A 20,353-nucleotide genomic window follows, 5' to 3' on the forward strand; every position below is an offset into this window, starting at 1 on the left:
GGATCCCTGGGTGGCTCAGCGGTTTGGCACCTGCCTTTGGCCCAGGGTGTGATCCTGAAGTCCTGGGATCAAGTCCTGCATCAGGCTCCTAGCATGGAGCCTGCTTCTCCCTCTGCCTGTATCTCTGCCTCTCTCTCTCTCATAAATAAATAAAATCTAAAATAATAATAATAATAAAAAATAAATTGTAGCCCATGTCAATCTTCTTTCCTTCTTACTGCGTAATAACAGCATTCCACAGCACATGGAAATAGCCCACATTTCCTTATTCATTCATCAGTTGGTAGACATTTGAATGGTCTTCAGTTTTTGGCTAAGATGAATTAATGGTATTAACTACATTCACATACACGTCTGTGTGGACACACACTCCAGTTTCGATTGAGTACCTACAAGCAGTAAGGCTAGGCATATGTTTATGATAGGTCTATATTTTGTTAAGAACTTACTTGTTAAGAATTTGTTAAGTTAGGGGTACTTCCATGGCTCAGTGAGTCAAGCATCCAACTCTTGATCTCAGCTCAGGTTGTGATCTCAGAGTTGTGAGATCAAGCCCTGCATCAAGCTCCACACTGAGCATGGAATCTGCTTAAGAGTCTCTCTCTCTTCTCCCCTCTACCGCTCCCCCACCTCCATCTCCCTCCTCTCTCTCCCTCCACCATAAAAAGAATTTAAGTTAATTTTTTAAGAAACTGCCAACCTGCTTTTGCAAACTGACTCCACCATTTTTCATCTTATCAGTAAAAGATGAGGGTTTTAGTTGCTCCATGTCCACCAAAATGTTTGGCATCATCAACTTTCTAAATATTAGCCGTGTTTCAGTGTGTAGATAAAAAGATTTTAAAATATATATGAGATAAAATGGTCCTGAGGTTAGTCAGATGTAAAGCTTTGTGATCTGTGACCAGGAAGTCAGAAGGATTTAGGGAAGAGTTCACTTTTTCATGCCTTCAACAGTTGTGCATTGATTATCTGTCCAAAGCCAATGCTGTTTCAAAGAGTAGGACAAAGTAGTAAACAATGGGAAAAAAAACATGCCCTGGACACCCTGGCCATATGTGATGGTAGGGAGTTGATTTTTAAAAATAATCAAATATATAGCTTTTAGTAAAACATATTTGCTTTAAAATATAAACATAATTCATACTATAAATATTTAAACCGTACTTACAGAAACGTAAGCAATATGAAAATGTGTGTTTCGGGCAGTCCAGGTGGCTCAGTGGTTTAGCACCGCCTTCAGCCCAGGGCCTCATCCTAGAGACCCGGAATCGAGTCCTGTGTCGGGCTCCCAGCATGGAGCGTGCTTCTCCCTCTGCCTGTGTCTCTGCCTCTCTCTCTCTCTCTCTCTCTCTCTCTCTCTCTCTCCCTTTCTCTCTGTCTCTCATTAATAAACAAATAAAATCCTTTAAAAAAGAAAATGTGTGTTTCTGTCTATAATATACAAATGTATCTTTTCTACTGTTGAAAATGAAGCAGCAAAGAAGACAAGAAAAGAGAGAAAAGGCTTCAATTTTACGGGACACGGACAGTAAAAGCTCACAAAAAGATGACTTGGATCAATGACTAGAAGGATGTCAGGAAAAGAGTCATGAAGACATCTGGCAGAAGAATATTACAGATGGAAAGAACAGCAAGCACAAAGTCCCCAAGGCAGGAGCACACCTGGCAAGTTCCCGGAATAGCAAGTGCGGACCAGTGTGGCTGGAACAAATAGACAAGAGCAGGAGAATTACGGAAAAGGAGACGGATATGTGAAATCAGATGGGGTAAAATCTACTGCAATGCCTTTCACTTTTACTGAAAGGGAAATGGGAAATCTCTGGAAGAGCAGTGGACACAAGATTAATATGATTCTTTTAAGATGTTCATTCTGGCTGCTCAGAGGGGAGCCAGGGAAGGATCTGGAAGATGACTTAGAATGCCATCATAACAACATCACAGGGGAAATGTTCTGTGTTTCAGCAAACATGTGTCTGTTCCTCAAGTGCTCAGTTAGAGGGCAGGGTCTTGATATGTCAGTGATGCCTTGCACTGGAATCTATGTCTGCATGACACCAAATGTGCTTTGAGATGTTAAAACCACCTTTGAATAAACTGCAACTGTATGACTAAAGCAAAAGTAACAACAAATATCATGAAAGGACCAAAACCCCCAAGAATACAGATAGAAAAGTTGATTCCCTTTCCAGAGAAAAATGTATGTGATCTCAAATTTCTTGCTCTTTGTAATTTACAACTATACGTTCTATGTAATATAGGTAACATGTTAATAATATACTATACATCATAATTACGTCAATAAAATTATAAATGTTATAGTTACACTTCAATAATCTTGAGAAACAACTATATACAAGCATAACTCACACAAGCACAAGGATATTGCTTACCTTTTCCAGATCTGGCTCACGCAGAGCTAAGGCCAGCTCATTATTATCCATCACCGAGGCAGCTGCTACGTCCAGTGGTGTCGAACCTCTCATAGCTGGTGAGGCTGTTAATTCAAAGGACAATGAGACACAACCTGGATTGTGTTACAACTGTAAATTCCATATAAAAACATACACTGTCCCTTAAAACTTTCCTTTCTAAATACAACACAAACTGCAAGAATATAAAATTAGTTTGCATTAAAGTTTAATATTAAAATGTAGTATGCCCTTTTATCTTAAAGATTAAATAAAAGCCATACATTTACTTACCAAGACCAACACTGCTGTTCTCCAATAAATAGCTGAGATGATCGAACATAGCTTTTTGATTCTGCCTACTTATACGACAGAAGTAACAGAGGAAACGGCAACAGTTGGCCACCATCTTAGGAAAAGTGATTTCCTACATAAAGAGCAAATGGTCTTCAGAAAATTGAGTTCAGAAGTTGAGGTCCAATCACATTGTCCATCCATGTGGGCCCATGTCTGTCAAGTTTCAGATACTAAAGACCTTCAAATATCTAGATTTCAACTCACCTAGTCCTTGAGCCACTGAAAATCAAGTTGGCACTAATTTAGAAATCTCATTACCATCAACGGGGATCTAGAACTAATCTACAGCCTTAAATCTATAAGCAGCTTAAACCTGATTTAGAAATAAGGTAGACTCATTTGTGATTTCCAACTAACACTATTAGCTTTGCTTCCCTGGGAGAGTATTTAGTCTAATTGATTCAGTTCTGTAAAACTGGAATAAAATGGATACAAATACTTGCTTTAGGTAAGAGAGGCAAAGTTCAATGAGATCTTTTGTGAACAATACCCAGTTTACTACTTGGAACCACGTTAGGGTGTTCCTATCATAAGTGTTGCTATTTTTAAGATTCCAGGATTCTCACCTTCCCTGATTGGTACATGACTTAATGCTATGATAAGGACATCCTGACCAGAAGGCCTGCATGCCAGATGCCATCAAATACACCTCCTTTGAGCACCTAATCTTGTTTTACTATGCCCCAGATGATCCTTCAAGTCCCTCCTTAACAGAGTATTTTGTACATATCTGTCCAACTGGTAGACTGAACATGAGAAATATGCTCTTCAATATTTTGAAAAATAATCTTAAAATTTCAAAAAATAGTGAAATACCTTTTGCAAATCATAGATCACAAAATTATATGGATTCATATGAAATTGTTATATTTTACTCTATTCACTTCATTTTGAAGAACTTTAACTTTGAATCACTTAAAAAATTCACTTTATAGTCTTACAACAAATACTCCAGAGCATCATCTTCAAATTTTGGCCTGGATCAGGAATTTAGTGGAACCAACCGAACTGCCATCTCAATAGAGGGCAATGTCTGGGTCTGAAGAACATATTTAGGTTTTGGACTTTCCAATTCTCAGTCTATAAAGTTAGCTTTGTTTGGTTTGGTTTGGTTTTTGCAAAAGGTGCTCTTTCAAAAACAGTCCTCCTAATAATACTAAGGAGGATTAAGAAATCCTCATTAAAAATGAGCAGTACATGTACTCCTCCAGGAGTCCCATTCTTTGACAGTTTAATAATAGAAGGTTTTCCTTTACCTTGGACTCTCCACCGCCAAGGACATTCACCATGACCTCCATCACTGTCTCATGCATCCCAAGTGCCCTCATGAGATTAGGGTGCTGGTAAAACACTTTATTATTCATGATATCCCTAGAAAGGACAATATAGGTATGGGCAGGGGGGCGGGTGGAGAAGCACAGAGGTCGGAGAAAAATTTGAATGAATATTTATCTGAGATCCTGATAAATTTTTTGGAAATAATTACTGGCATGAACAGAAAAGTTAAGTCCAACCATAATTAAAATTAATAGTAGCAAAACCTAATAAGCACAATTAATTGAATTTTCCTTAAAAACTACTGATAGCCTCTCAAAAATAGTATACAAGTTATCCTTTTCTGTTATAAGAAATGTACTAAATATATAAAAATTCATCTATATGAAATATAGTTTTGGACACTTATCCTTCCTAATTTTATGTATATCCAAACATTTGTTCAATCTTCTTTAGCATAGAAATATGAATCACTGTTATACCATGTTTCTATGATAATTCCTATATAAATTACTGATATTCAGGTGTCTACTTTTTATGTAAGTTATTTCTTTTTTTTAATTTTTTAATTTTTTTTAAATTTTTATTTATTTATGATAGTCACACACAGAGAGAGAGAGAGAGGCAGAGACACAGGCAGAGGGAGAAGCAGGCTCCATGCACCGGGAGCCCGACGTGGGATTCGATCCCGGGTCTCCAGGATCGCGCCCTGGGCCAAAGGCAGGCACCAAACCACTGTGCCACCCAGGGATCCCTATGTAGGTTATTTCTAGTACTACATTCAGTGCTTGTATGTTTAATAACAGTGGTGTTATTTCTTACTACATTGTGTTATCATTCTAGAGAATTGCTTGTAAAGGATACATAGTCTCAAAGAAAAACTCAAGACACATCAAGCCCAGGCACAAGAAATGTGACAAATTAAAATAGACATTTGATTTGAAAAACCAGTAGCAGATGATATCTAACATGTTCCATATTATTATTATTATTTCATTATATGTTTGCATGTTGTTATGTATATTATAGGCATATTTATATATGAACATATCACTAAGAATATTAATATTTAGTAGTCATTAAAAATAAAGAATTCTGCTGATTTTTATTTGAGCATAAATCAAATCAGTACAAGAGTTTTTTCCACAAAACACTGCTTGTCACAGCTTTAACAAGAAAATTATAATGCACAGCTTGCAGGAAGACAAACATTCCCTGCAAATATTATCTCTTTAGTTGACTCACCTCTTCATTTGGTTATAGGCTGACTCTAGTTACTCCAGGTATATTAAGACAGTGAAACAGTATGATTCTTATTGAGGATTTTCTTCTTCTTCTTTTTTTAGTTTTAGGTTTTTTTGCTTTTAATTGAGTTTAGTTTTGCTTTAACAAGAGTTTTTAGGTAGCACAATTCAAAAAATAAATGACATAGGGACCGAGGATTAAAATAGGTCTGAGCAATTTTGGGCAAGAACAAATGGAGTAAAGAAAGGTCTCCTTTTCCTTCACATAAGACAGCAATGTATTTAGTAGGAGGACCTTCCATTTTCAAACCACAGTTGTAATCACAGGATCTGCTCTTTCATTATTTCAAATCCTTTTGTATGACCCAACTTTTGGACAATATTTTATTGAAAAAAAATCTTGTTTGCCCTCAGTTGAAGGTAAATTAAGTTGATTTATAATTCTACTTCTTGGTAGGCAGACTGTCACTTACCAAGTGTGTTCTTTGAGAAATATCTCTAATACCACAAAAACATATTTTTTATTTTGTTTCTTTAATTTTATGGAACTAGATTAACTTTTTTGGTGGAATATTTGTATTCTATCTCATTTTTCAACATTCTACATTAGATTTCTAAATCCTTATGTTTCAGTATTTTTCTTGCAGACATCAAAAAGCTTAATTTAAACTCCTATTATCCTTCTATTTTCATATTCCCAAGTTATGCAAGCTCGTGAATGTTTCCTAGGTTCATGCATATATGTACCAGTGATACACTAAAACGTATGCTTCCCATTCTTTCTCCCTGAATTCCATGATCTTTTCTCTAATGTACAGCCTTTAGGTTTTTCAATGAAAGACTTTAAGTAAATATTCTGAAATATCTTTGTTTTGCCCTCTTAAGTATGAGCTATAAACTCTAATTTCCAAGTCTACATGAAGCACAAGGTCATGGTGTGCCATTCTCAGTTGAGTAACGCATTCTAAACTGATGGCTATTTCTATCAGAATTTGTGAATGTGGTATTCCATTGAGTAATGATCTCTAGTTTTGCTACTGAGAACTGCAAATACTGTTGGGGGTTTTTTTGCAAGTATTCTGGCTTTTCTTTCAACTTGCTTTTTAAAAAAATTAACTATTTTAATTATTAGATAGATTAATAATTAATAGATTTTATCTATTTATTTGAGAGAGAGCAAGTGGGAGGAGGAGGGGCAGAGAGAGAGGGAGAAGCAGGCTCCCCATTGAGCAGGGAGCCCAACTAGGGACCAATCCCAGGACCCCAAAATCATGACCTGAGCCGAAGGCAAATATTTAACCAACTGAGCTACCCAGGTGTCTTGCAATTTGCTTTTAAAATAGTCTTTATCACTGGTTCTATTGCAGTTTCACTATAGTCTATCTAGGTGGGGAGTGGAACTACCTGTGCTTTAGGATCATCTGTGAATTCACGTTCTTCACTAATTCTGAAAAATCCAAGCCAACAGCTCTGATATATTCCCATTCTCTAGATCATCTATTCTATCTTTTCCCAAAATCCTGTTTACCATATTCTGGACTTTCTATACTATCCCTTAGATCTTGTAACTGCTCTTTCAAATTTCCTTATCTTTACCTCTAAGTGTTACAGTACTAAGTAATTTCTCAGATCTATGATCCAATATATTAATTTTCTCTTCAGCTATAGCTTATCTAATTTAATTAATTCACTGTTTTTAATGTTATTTATTATATTTTTTCATTTCTAGAAATTCTATTTGATCTTTTTCAAATCTTCGTAGACTTTTCCCCATGTCTTATTTTGGAGAATTGATTTATTCCTTTGTATTTTTAATCATTTTAAATATAGTAACTTTATGTTCTTTCTGGAATTGTATTAGCTGAAGTTCTGGACACAGGTATTCTGACGCGACTCTTATTGTATCTGCAGACCCTTGCTAATGGAGAATTATTTCCTTATGTGCTTTGCAATTTTGATTGTAAGCTAACCATTGGCAGTATTTAGTTTTTTCCTGCACGATTTCACAGTGACTTGAGTTGAGAAAGGACACCTCCAGGGCCAATTGTTATATGACCACATGAGGTATAAAAGTTAATCCCCAAATTCACATGAAGCACACTCTATATGCCATATATATTGAACTATCAGAAGAATTGAGTTGTTTACCCCATTCTTTTTACAAGGCCCAGTAGATACAGACAAAATTCCTTATTATTTCCTGCTGACAAGTGTTTGTTTCTCTGTGGATTTTAATATGTTTTTATTAACCTGTATTTCTATGTATGATTGTACATTACTGAAAATTAATTTAAAAAGCCTCTAAGGTATGTGCTGCATATCAGCCACCTCAGCATCTAGTTGAAAAATTAGTCATGTTTTGCTGATGAGCAACTTTCCTATTTAGCTAAAAAACAAAATGTCTAGAAAAGCAATAATCTCATTTAATAACCATATATAGGAATCCCTCACAAATATGGCTGATTTGGCTCCAGCTCACAGCAATAAAACCAACATTGCAATAAATAAAATCAAGTAAATTTTTTGGTTTTCCAGTGCCTATCACTGGGAAATAGTAGTCTATTAAGAATATAATAGTAGCAGGATGCCTGGGTGGCTCAGTGGTTGAGCATCTGCCTTCGGCTCCGGTCGTGATCCCAGGATCCTGGGATTGAGTCTTATATCCGGCTCTCTGCAGGGAGCCTGTTTCTCCTTCTGGTTTCTCCTTCTGCCTATGCCTCTGCCTTTCTCTCTGTGTCTCTCATGAATAAATAAATAAAATCTTTAAGAAAAAAAAAAGAATGTAATGGTATCATGTTTCATGAAATGTACATACCTTAATTAAAAAATACTTTGTTGCTAAGAATGCTAACAGTCTCCCGAACTTTCAGTGAGTTGTAACTACTGAGCACAGTTCCCCATAACAATTATGATAATAATAAAAATCTGGGAATATTATGAGAATTGTCACAATGTGACACATAGAGATACAAAGTGAGCAAATGCCATTAAAAATGGTGTTGATAGGCTTGCAAGGTAGCCACAAACCTTCAATTTGTAATAACTTACTATCAGCAAAGTGCAGTACAGCAAGGCACAATAAAACAAGGCATGCCTGTAATCTAAATATGTATTTGTGTTAATACCCCAACTGTGCAGCTACTGGGATAAACAAGTAGGAAGAAGACATTTATAAGACAGAGGTTGTAATAGTTAAATAAATTACCCTAATCCACGAATCATAAGCTTCTCTTCTTCTTTGCCCATTCTTACACTCAGCAGAGAACGAATCTGACCAAGAGATGCCAGCAGGTTGATGGTATCCTCCACGGAGACACCATTTATAGTGTAGGTCTTTGGCAGAGCCCGGACCAGACCCCCAATGCCATCATACTGTCGATGGAGCAACACAAACATGGCCCTCACCAAGTCAGGGTCTTCAATGACAGACTCTTGTGCCCATCGGACCATGGTCTCAGAAATCAACTGTTGAAGAGTGGCTGCAAAGTCATTATGGATGTTTTTTTAAAAAGGAAAATAATAAAAGAAGACAACTTAGTTGGGCATTTCAACTGTACCTCTCATAGTCCCTCATACTAATATCTATATTTGTACCAAAATGAAAAAGGGTAGGAATATTCTATTAGGAAAATAAACTTTCAACATTTTATATACATGTCAATAAAAAGGAGTTATAAACATGCAAGGATAAAAATACACTAGCTTTCCCTTAAAAACTACTCTTATAATTAAAGAATTTAAGCTGTTCAGAATTACAGCTACTTTTTCAAAACTACTGTTGGCAATCCATAGGGCAATCATTAGTTGTCCTATTACTTTTACTTTAATTTTCTTTGTTCCATTATTTTCATCCCAGAAGATCTGACATTATATATCCTTATAAAGTCAGTCATGGGCATCCAAGGAATTATCTATTTTTCTGTCTCCTCATTTGAGCCATTTGCCATAGTGACCCCATATAATTGTATTTTTATTATAATTTGGATCCTTAATTGTCACTTAAAATGATTTGATTGTAAAGCTGTATTAAAATGAAAAAATATTCTATACATAAAAGATCACTTGCAATGTGACATGCAGTGTAGTACACATATTTTAGCTTTCCTAAAATAAATAGCAAAATTATCAAAGCTAAGTGGGGTTGATGTGATCAATTCATACATAATGAGGTACTAATTCCTATCACTGATACACTGGCATATTTTCAAAAGAAGCTGTTTTACCTGTTTTAATCTATACATTATTAAAGGACTAACAAAAATTACTAATTTGAACCAAATCCAAAATGCAGATAAAATACCAGTATACTTCCTTCCACATGCTTCAAAACCATGTTGACATTTTTAATAGGCCAAAATAATAAACCTGATAATAAAAAAAAGTGGCTCATAAGAAACCCTGAAAACACGAGAGACTCCTAACTCTGGGAAACGAACTAGGGGTGGTGGAAGGGGAGGTGGGCGGGGGGTGAGGGTGACTGGATGACAGGCACTGAGGGGGGCACTTGATGGGATGAGCACTGGGCGTTATTCTATATGTTGGCAAATTGAACACCAAAAAAAAAATAAATTTATTTAAAAAATAAGAAGAAGAAACCCTGAACCCTCATTTTGAAGATATGATTCAAATAAATTTGGTTGTGATACTGAAGAATAAATTCAGAAGTAATTGTATGGATAAATGTTTTCCATTTAAGTTAGCATCAAATAAAACCCCTAAAAATTTTCATGAATTTTTCTTCTTTCAGTAAAAATTGTTCATAAACAAGTGCTGCATCATAGAATGAATGGGGACTGAGATATGAGGTATTAAGATAGATCTCACCAACCTACTACTTGAACCCCTTCTGGATGAGTGACATGTCTGAGACTCAGTGCCCCAGTATGCTTGTTTTCAGCGTATTAGCTGTTAACTCTTCAGTTAAATAGGATAAAAATGAACCAGAAATGCATAGCAGTTTAGAAAATATTTCAGAACCAAAATATGGTTAAAGATACTATCTATTCAAACTTTAAGAAAAAGTTTAACTTGGTATAAGAATATTTGAAACCCAATAGCATAATATGTAGCTAGGAAAGCTAACTACTCCCTTTGTATTTTCTCTTGATAGTCTGATCAAATACCTAAATTTGTAACCCTCTCGGGAGCCCATTCACCCTTATGATACTGCTACTTTTCAATCGATTCCTACAAATATAATTTGATGCTGCTGTCTACTTCTGGCAACCACAGACATCTACTTAAGAATTTGATTCTTAGAAGCTTTGAACTCAATTTTCTCTCCGGCTCATCTAGTATCATGTTAGTTCAAAGGATAAATAAATATCAGGAGAGTCACTTTGCCAGTGCCCTTCCATATTACTTACAGGACTTCTTGGAGTCACTCTCAATTGGTTTTTCAGCTTGTTTCTTCTTCAGGTATGTCACCTTTTCTACCAGGGACAGCAGGCGTCCTCTAATTGTTAAGTCACTGTTTCCATCCAAAGACCCATCTTCATCAAGCTCAATTCCTAGCATGAGAAAAGCAAAGAGAAAGAAGAAAAGAAAAATGTATCAGAAAAAAATACATTTAGGAGAAATAATGTTCTGGTTTTGCAACTTATCCTATTCATAGCCTAAAGCAATGCTGCCATGTCCAAAATATTCAACAACATTGAGTTAAGCACTTCTGTTCACTAGCACTCAGGTAAAATGCACTCACTGGCCTCTTCTTCTCCTTTATCTTTCTCCCTTGTTCTTATGATCCCAGGGCTATTAGTGGCCAAGACAAAATATAAAACTGAGCAGACAGCAAAAAGATGCTCCTAGGAGTCAAGAGCAAATCTGTTATTGGTCTAACCCTTAGGCTGACCATGAGGTATCCCTGACTTTAGGTGCTATATTTACAGTTTTACCCTGGAAAAAAAGCCTCCTACACTTTAGCTTCCTCATTTGCCTCTAAAACTCACAGTGGCATTTTAATAAATTCAGAGAAGAGAGAGTAGGCATAATTAGGTATCCTAAACCAGGGAATGCTTTATGTCTGAAGCAGTAATCCCACCATTTTAGAGTACATCTTTATTTATAGTAGATAAAGGAAGGAGTGGGCCCATATCACTATCATCCCTAAGGTCTTGGCCATGTCCGGGGACACCAACTACCTGCACTGCATGACTATGCTCTTCTGCATCAATGTTCTATCTGAGGTCTGTGGGCAGGACATCACCACCAGGCACATGCTGCCTACAGTCCTGCGTATGGTTGGGGACCCTGTCGCCAATGTCTGGTTCAATGTGGCCAAGTCCCAACAGAAGATAGGACCTATCCTCGACAACAAGGACATTGCAGAGCGAGGTAAAGCCCATCCTAGAGAAGCTAACCCAGGACCAGGATGTGGATGTCAAGTACTTTGCTCAGGAGGCTCTGATTGTTCTCTCTCTCGCCTGATGCAGGAAGAGGAGCCAACGTCGGCCTCTGGTGTCCACCCTCTCTCCCCTTCAAGTCCCTTCCTCCGGGAGATTGTGGGGGACCTTCGGCTGACACTCCCCATGCATGGTCTGACCCCAGGCACCTTCCCTCAGCGCGGTTCTTCCTCTCCCCAGCCTGGGAATCGGACTGCTCACTGTCCACCTCCTTAACAGGCTTGGGGAGCACAAGGTGGGACATGGCAGTGAACCTGGGAGGAAGGGGCCACTTCTGCCTGCAGGGGAGAGATGTGAGCATCCCAGGTCACAGGCTCCTGCTGCTGTAATGGGGACCTGTACCCCATCTACTTCTCCACCTCCTTTCTCCTTTCCCCTCTCTCCCTCCCCCCTCAGTATTTCTCAAAAGAATACTCTATGTGTATGTGTGTGTCAACTGTGCCATTTTTATTTTATTCCTGTTTTCCCTTTTCACAGAGAAATAAAGGTCTAGAAGTTTAAAAAAATAACTTTCTGGCATTTGTTTAGTGTCTCTTATTCATAAGCTAAATTAATATCCAAGGTGATGCTTCTACTCTCTTCATTAAAATAAAATAAAAATAATGCAACTGGCCTATACATCACTTAAGAAATGACTAATTCATTTTCTTTCACTGGAACACTTTGTCCATATCACTGCTTAAAAGAACCACACAGGAGGGGAAAGACGGCAGAAGAGTAGGGTCCCCAAGTCACCTGACCCCACCAAATTACCTAGATAACCTTCAAATCATCCTGAAAATCTACGAATTTGGCCTGAGATTTAAAGAGAGACCAGCAGGAATGCTACAGTGAGAAGAGTTAGTGCTTCTATCAGGTAGGAAGACGGGGAAAAAGAAATAAAGACACAAAAGGCCCCCAAGGGGGAGGGGCCGGGGCGAGTGTCCCCAGGACAGGAGAGCCCCGTCCCGGAGAAGCAGGAGCTGCACCAACCTTCCGGGGCGGAAAGGGGCCCGCAGGGAGTTAGAGCAGGACCCAGGAGGGCGGGGATGCCCTCGGGCTCCCGGGGACACTAACAGGCACCTGCGCCCCGGGAGATGCCCCGAGCTCCCCCTAAGGGCTGCAGCGCTTGGCGGGACCCGGAGCAGCTCGGAGGGGCTCGGGCGGCGGCTCCGCGGAGGGGGCTGCGGGGCGGGAGCGCGAATCCAACAGCGCAGGCCCCGGAGCACAGGGACCGGGACACAGCCCAGGATCCGGCCTCCCCCGCGACAGGCAGAGGCCGGGAGGGCCCAGGACAGCGAGGACGCTCCTGCCCCAGCTGAGCAGATCAGCGGCCCCGCCCCGGAGCCCCCAGGCCCTGCAGACAGAGAGCCCCGGAGCTACTGCGGGGGCTGACTCCAGGGCTGCAGAGCTGGTCCCGCCACTGCGGTTGTTCCTCCTGGGGCCTCACGGGGTTAACAACCCCCACTGAGCCCTGCACCAAGCAGGGGCAGAGCAGCTCCCCCAAGTGCTAACACCTGAAAACCAGCACAGCAGGCCCCTCCCCCAGAAGACCAGCTAGACGGACCAGTTCCAGGGGAAGTCAAGGGACTTAAAGTATACAGAATCAGAAGATACGCCCCCCTCCCTCAGGTTTTTTTATTTTTATTTTTATTTTTGCTTTTTGATTTCTGTTTGCTTCCCCCACCCCTTTTTTCTTTCTCTTTTTCTTCTCTTTTTATTTTTTTCTTACTTTTTTCTTTTTCTCTTTTCTTTCTTTCTCTCCTCTCTTTTTCTCCTTTTCCCAATACAACTTGTTTTTGGCCACTCTGCACTGAGCAAAATGACTAGAAGGAAAACCTCACCGCAAAAGAAAGAATCAGGAAAAGCCCTCTCTCCCACAGAGTTACAGAATCTGGATTACAATTCAATGTCAGAAAGCCAATTCAGAAGCACTATTATACAGCTACTGGTGGCTCAAAAAAAAAAGCATAAAGGACTCAAGAGACTTCATGACTGCAGAATTTAGACCCAATCAGGCAGAAATTAAAAATCAATTGAATGAGATGCAATCCAAACTAGAAGTCCTAATGACGAGGGTTAACGAGGTAGAAGAACGAGTGAGTGACATAAAGACAAGTTGATGGCAAAGAGGGAAACTGAGGAAAAAAGAGAAAAACAATTAAAACACCATGAGGATAGATTAAAGGAAATAAACGACAGCCTGAGGAAGAAAAACCGACGTTTAATTGGGGTTCCCGAGGGCACCGAAAGGGCCAGAGGGCCAGAATATGTATTTGAACAAATCCTAGCTGAAAACATTCCTAATCTGGGAAAGGAAACGGCATTCAGATCCAGGAAATAGAGAGATCCCCCCTCTAAAATCAATAAAAACCGTTCAACACCTCAACATCTAATAGTGAAGCTTGCAAATTCCAAAGATAAAGAGAAGATCCTGAAAGCAGCAAGAGACAAGAAATCCCTGACTTTTATGGGGAGGAGTATTAGGGTAACAACAGACCTCTCCACAGAGACCTGGCAGGCCAGAAAGGGCTGGCAGGATATATTCAGGGGCCTAAATGAGAGAACATGCAGCCAAGAATACTCTATCCAGCAAGGCTCAGAATAGAAGGATAGATAAAGAGCTTCTAAGATAGGCAGTAACTGAAAGAATATGCGACCATCAAACCAGCTCTGCAAGAAATATTAAGGGGGACTCTGTAAAAGAAAGAGGACGCCCAAAGAAATAATCCAAAAAACAGGGACTGAATAGGTATTATGATGACACTAAATTCATATCTTTCAATAGTAACTCTGAACATGAATGGGTTTAATGATCTTATCAAAAGGCGCAGGGTTTCAGACTGGATAAAAGGGCAAGACCCATTTATTTGCTGTCTACAAGAGACTCATTTTAGAACTAAGGACACCTCCAGCCTGAAAAATGAAAGGTTGGAGAACCATTTACTATTCAAATGGTCCTCAAAAGAAACAACGGGTAGTAATCCTTATATCAAATAAAGTTTATCCCAAAGACTGTAGTAAGAGATGAAGAGGGACACTATATCATACTTAAAGGATCTATCCAACAAGAAGAACTAAAGATCATGAATATTTATGCCCCTACTGTGGGAGCTGCCAAATTATATCAATTAATAAACAAAGTAAAGACATAGTTAGATAATAATACACTAATACTAGGAGACTTCACACAGCACTTTGGGCAAATGATATTCTAAGCACAACATCTCCAAAGAAACAAGAGCTTTAAATGATACACTGGACCAGATGGATTTCACAGATATCTACAGAACTTTACATCCAAACTCAACTGAATACACATTCTTCTCAAGTGCACATGGAACTTTCTCCAGAAGAGACCACATACTGGGTCACAAATCAGGTCTCAACCAATGCCAAAAGATTGGGATTGTCCCTGCATATTTTCAGACCATAATGCTTTGAAACCTGAACTCAATCACAAGAAGAAATTTGGAAGAAACTCAAACACGTGGATGTCAAAGAGTATCCTGCTAAAAGATGAAAGGGTCAACCAGGAAAGTAGAGAAGAATTAAAAATATGCATGGAAACTAATGAGAATGAAGATACAACCCTTCAAAATCTTTGGGATACAGCAAATGCAGTCCTAACAGGGAAATACATCACAATACAAGCATCCCTCAAAAAATTGGAAAAAACTCAAATACAAAAGCTGACCTTGCACCCAAAGGAACTGGAGAAGGAACAGCAAATAAAATCTACACCAAGCAGAAGAAAGGATTTCATAAAAATTCGAGCAGAACTCAATGAAAATGAGACCAGAAGAACTGTAGTACAGATCAACAAAACCAGGAGTTGGTTTTTTGAAAGAGTTCATAAGGTAGATACACCATCAGCTGGCCTTATTAAAAACAAAAGAGAAAAGACTAATTAATAAAATCATGAATGAAAAAGGGGAGATCACAATGAATACCAGGGAAATACAAATGATTTTAAAAACATATTATAAGCAGCTATAAGCCAATAAATTAAGCAATCTAGAAGAAATGGATGCATTTCTGGAAAACCACAAACTACCAAAAATGGAACAGGAAGAAATATTAAACCTGAACTGGCCCATAAGCAGGGAGGAAATTGAAGCAGTCATCAAAAACCTCCCAAGACACAAAAGACCAGGGCCAGATGGCTTCCCATGGGAATTCTATCAAATGTTTAAAGAAGAAACAATACTATTCTATTAAAGCTGTTCCGAAGGATAGAAAGAGATGGAATACTTCCAAACTCATTTTATGAGGCCAACATCACCATAATTCCAACCCAGAAAAGACCTCACCAAAAAGGAGAACTATAGACCAATATCCCTGATGAACAGAGATGCAAAAATTCTCAACAAGATACTAGCTAATAGGATTCAACAGTACATTAAGATTATTCACCATAACCAAGTAGGATTTATCCCTGAGATGCAAGGCTGTTTCCACACTTGTAAAGCAATCAACGTGATAGATCATATCAACAAGAGAAAAAAAAAACAAGAACCATACGATCCTCTCAATAGATGCAGAGAAAGCATTTGACAAAATACAGCATCCATTCCTGGTTAAAACTCTTCAGAGTGTAGGGATAGAAGGAACATCTTAAAAGCCATCTACGGAAAGCTAACAGTGAATATCATTCTCAATGGGGAGAAACTGAGAGCCTTTCCCCTAAAATCAGGAACACAACAGGGATGTCCACTCTCATCACTGCTATTCAACATAGTACTAGAAGTCCTAGCCTCAGCAATCAGGCAACAAAAGGAAATCAAGGCATTCAAATTGACAAAGAAAAGTCAAACTCTCCCTCTTTGCAGATGACATGATACTGTACATAGAAAACCCAAAAGACTCCACCCCAAGACTGCTAGAACTCTTACAGCAATTTGACAATGTGGCAGGATTCAAAATCAATGCCCAGAAGTCAGTGGCATTTCTATACACTAACAATGAGACTGAAAAAACAGAAATTAAGGAGTCAATCCCATTTACAATTGCTCCCAAAAGCATAAGATACCTAGGAATAAACCTAACCAAAGAGATAAAGGATCTATACCCTAAAAACTAAAGAACGTTTCTGAAAGAAATTGAAGACACAAACATGGAAAAATACTACATGCTCATGGATTGTCAGAATTAATATTGCAAAAATGTCCATGCTACCCAGGGCAATTTACACATTCAATGCAATCCCTATCAAAATACCATGGACTTTCTTCAGAGAGTTAGAACAAACCATCTTAAGATTTGTGTGGAATCACAAAAGACCCCAAAAAGCCAGGGGAATATTGAAAAAGAAAACCATAGCTGGGGGCATCACAATGTCAGATTTCAAGTTGCACTACAAAGCTGTGGTCATCAAGACAATGTGGTACTGGCACAAAAACAGACACATAGCTCAATGGAACAGAATGAAGAACCCAGAAATGGGCCCTCAACAATATGGTCAACTAATATTTGACAAGGCAGGAAATACTATCCACTGGAAAAAAAGATAGTCTCTTCAATAAACGGTGCTGGGAAAGTTGGACAGCCACATGCAGAAGAATGAAACTAGACCATTCTCTTACACATACACACAGATAAACTCAAAATGGATGAAAGATCTAAATGTGAGACAAGATTCCATCAAAATGCTAGAGGAGAACACAGGCAACACCCTTTTTAAACTCGGCCACAGCAACTTCTTGGAAGATATATCTATGAAGGAAAGGAAAACAAAAGCAAAAATGAATTATTGGGACTTCATCAAGAGAAAAGCTTCTGCACAGCAAAAGAAACAGTCAACAAAACTAAAAGACAACCTACAGAATGGGAGAAGATATTTGCAAATGACATATCAGATAAAGGGCTAGTAGCCAAAATCTATAAAGAACTTATTAAACTCAACACTAAAGAAAACAATCCAATCCTGAAATGGGCAAAAGACATAAACAGAAATTTCACAGAGGAAGACATACACCATGGCCAACAAGCACATGAGAAAATGCTCTGCATCACCTGCCATCAGGGAAGTACAAATCAAAACTACAATGAGATACCACCTCACACCAGTGAGAATGGGGAAAATCAACAAGACTGGAAACAACAAATGTTGGAGAGGATGTGGAGAAAGGGGAACCCTTTGTACTGCTGTTGGGAATGTGAACTGGTGCAGCCACTCTGGAAAACTGTGTGGAGGTTCCTCAAAGAGATAAAAATAGAACTGCTCTGCGACCCAGCAATTGCACTGCTGGGGATTTACTCCAAAGATACAGAAGCAGTGAAGTGGCAGGACACTTGCACCCCAATGTTTCTAGCAGCAATGTCCATAATAGCCAAACTGTGGAAGGAGCCTCAGTGTCCATTGAAAGAGGAATGGATAAAGAAGATGTGGTTTATGTATACAATGGAATATTCCTCAGCCATTAGAAACGACAAATACCCACCATTTGCTTCAACGTGGATGGAACTGGAGGGTATTATGCTGAGTGAAGTAAGTCAATCGGAGAAGGACAAACATTATATGGTCTCATTCATTTGGGGAATATAGAAAATAGTGAAAGGGAAGAAAGGGGAAAGGAGAGAAAATGAGTGGGAAATATCAGTGAGAGTGACAGAACATGAGAGACACCTAACTCTGGGAAACAAACAAAGAGTGGTGGAAAGGGAGTTGGGTGGGGGGGTTGGGGTGACTGGGTGACAAGCACTGAGGGGGGCACTTGATGGGATGAGCACTGGGTGATATGCTATATGTTGGCAAATCGAACTCCATTAAAAATACAAAAATCAATCAATCAATCAATCAATCAATCAATTAATCTTTTAAAAAAAAGATGCAAGACCTGGTATACATTCAGATATTTGACTAATTTGTAGGCTTTCATCTGGTTCCTTAGGATGGTATGTGTGTGTGTGTTTGTGTGTGTGTGTGTGTGTACTTATCATACCAGCTATATCAATGTCTCTAGATACTAATGGTGATTATTCTCAAAAATAAATTATCTGAAAAAGAAGGAAATAGAAAAAAAAAGAAATAAAAGGTACGTGAGTTGAGTAGGAAAAGTAAAATGGTCTGTTTGCAGAGAACATGATTTTATTTGTAGAAAATTCTAAAGGCTCAACCAAAAACTGGTAAACCTAATCAATGAATTCAATAAAGTTGCAAGACACAACATTAACATACAACAGTATACAGTGTTTCTATAAAAATGAAATTTCTGAAAAAGAAATAAAGAAATTGATCTCATTTACAATAGCCGAAGAACAAAAATACTTAGGAATAAGTTTAACTGAGAAATCTCTCTATTCTAAAAATCATGGGAGATTGCTGAAAAGAAAAGAAGAGGACACAAATACCTGGAAAGGCATTCTCTATTAATGGCTTTGGAGGAATTAATATTGTTAAAATGGTAATATTATCAAAAGCTATCTATAGATTCAATGCAATCTCTATCAAGATTCCAATGGCATTTTGTACGGAAGTAGAAAAAAGCCTTCCTAAAATTTATACGAAATCACAAAATCTCCCTAATTGCCAAAGAAATCCTGAGAAAGAAGAAGAAAGCAAGAAGTATCACACTTTCTGATTTCAAGCTAAGCCATTGAAGCTATAGTCATCAAAACAGCATGGTACTAGCATAAAAATGGACAAATAGACAAATGGAAAAGAACTGAGAGCCCAGAAATAAACCCAAGAAAACACAGTCTACTAATAGTTGACAAGGGAGTCAAGAATATCCAATGGAGAAAAGATGGTCTTCAATAAATGGTGCTGGGATAATTGGATATTCACATTTAGATGAATGAAACTGGAACTGTATCTTAACAACTCATAAAAATTAACTATAAATGGATGAAAGACTTAAATGTACAAACTGAAATCATGAAACATCTAGAAAAAAACCTAACAACAAAACTGCTTGATATGGGTCTTGGTAATGATTTTTTGGATATGACACCTAAAGCATAAGCAACAATAGCAAAATAAAAACATATGAGACTACATCGAACTAAACAGCTTCCATAAAGACCAAAAGAAACCACACAAAAAAGTGAAAACCTACAGAATGGTAAAAAAATGTTTGCAAATATGTATCTGATAAGGAGTTAATATCTAAAACACATAGGGGGCAGCCCTGGTGGCTCAGCAGTTTAGTGCTGCCTTCAGCCGGGGGTGTGATCCTGGAGACCCAGGATTGAGTCCCACATCAGGCTCTCTGCATGAAGCCTGCTTCTCCCTCTGCCTCTCTCTCTCTCTCTCTCTCTCTCTCTGTTTCTCATGAATAAATAAATAAATAAAATATTTAAATAAATAAAACACATAAAGGAATCCTACAACTCAATAGCAAAAAAAACAAACAAAAAAAAACACAAATAACTCAAACCAAAACATATAAAGAACTCCTATAACTCAATAGAAGCAAATAAACAAACAAACATCCAAAACCCAAATAACTCAGAAAAGGATTTGAACAGTCATTTCTCCAAAGACATATGAAAGGCCAACCAATACATGAAAAGATGGTCAGTATCACTGGTCATGAGGGAGAAGTAAATCAAAACCACAGTGAGGTATCACCTCACACCTATTAGATTGGCCATCACTGAAAAGATAAGAAATTAACAAATGCTGGTGAGGATGTGGGAAACAGGAAACTCTTGTGCACTCCTAGTGGAATTATAAATTGAT

At 38.3% G+C, this 20,353-nt stretch overlaps 1 protein-coding gene across 3 annotated transcripts in view; it reads right to left on the reverse strand.

Moving 5' to 3' along the window:
- The window catches only part of RYR2 (ryanodine receptor 2), a 721,805-nt gene that overhangs the window by 181,718 nt on the left and 519,734 nt on the right, over positions 1–20,353 (reverse strand). For all 3 annotated transcript variants that reach the window (XM_072755910.1, XM_072755909.1, XM_072755907.1), the window contains 5 exons: positions 10,654–10,797; positions 8,493–8,766; positions 4,025–4,139; positions 2,706–2,838; positions 2,394–2,497 (listed from right to left, as the gene is read on the reverse strand). In XM_072755910.1, coding sequence (XP_072612011.1) covers positions 2,394–2,497; positions 2,706–2,838; positions 4,025–4,139; positions 8,493–8,766; positions 10,654–10,797 — 770 coding nt within the window. The remainder of the gene's footprint in view (positions 1–2,393; positions 2,498–2,705; positions 2,839–4,024; positions 4,140–8,492; positions 8,767–10,653; positions 10,798–20,353) is intronic.

Source organism: Vulpes vulpes, chromosome 4 (assembly GCF_048418805.1).
Source record: "Vulpes vulpes isolate BD-2025 chromosome 4, VulVul3, whole genome shotgun sequence".
In the NCBI taxonomy this organism is placed as follows: Eukaryota; Metazoa; Chordata; class Mammalia; order Carnivora; family Canidae; genus Vulpes; species Vulpes vulpes.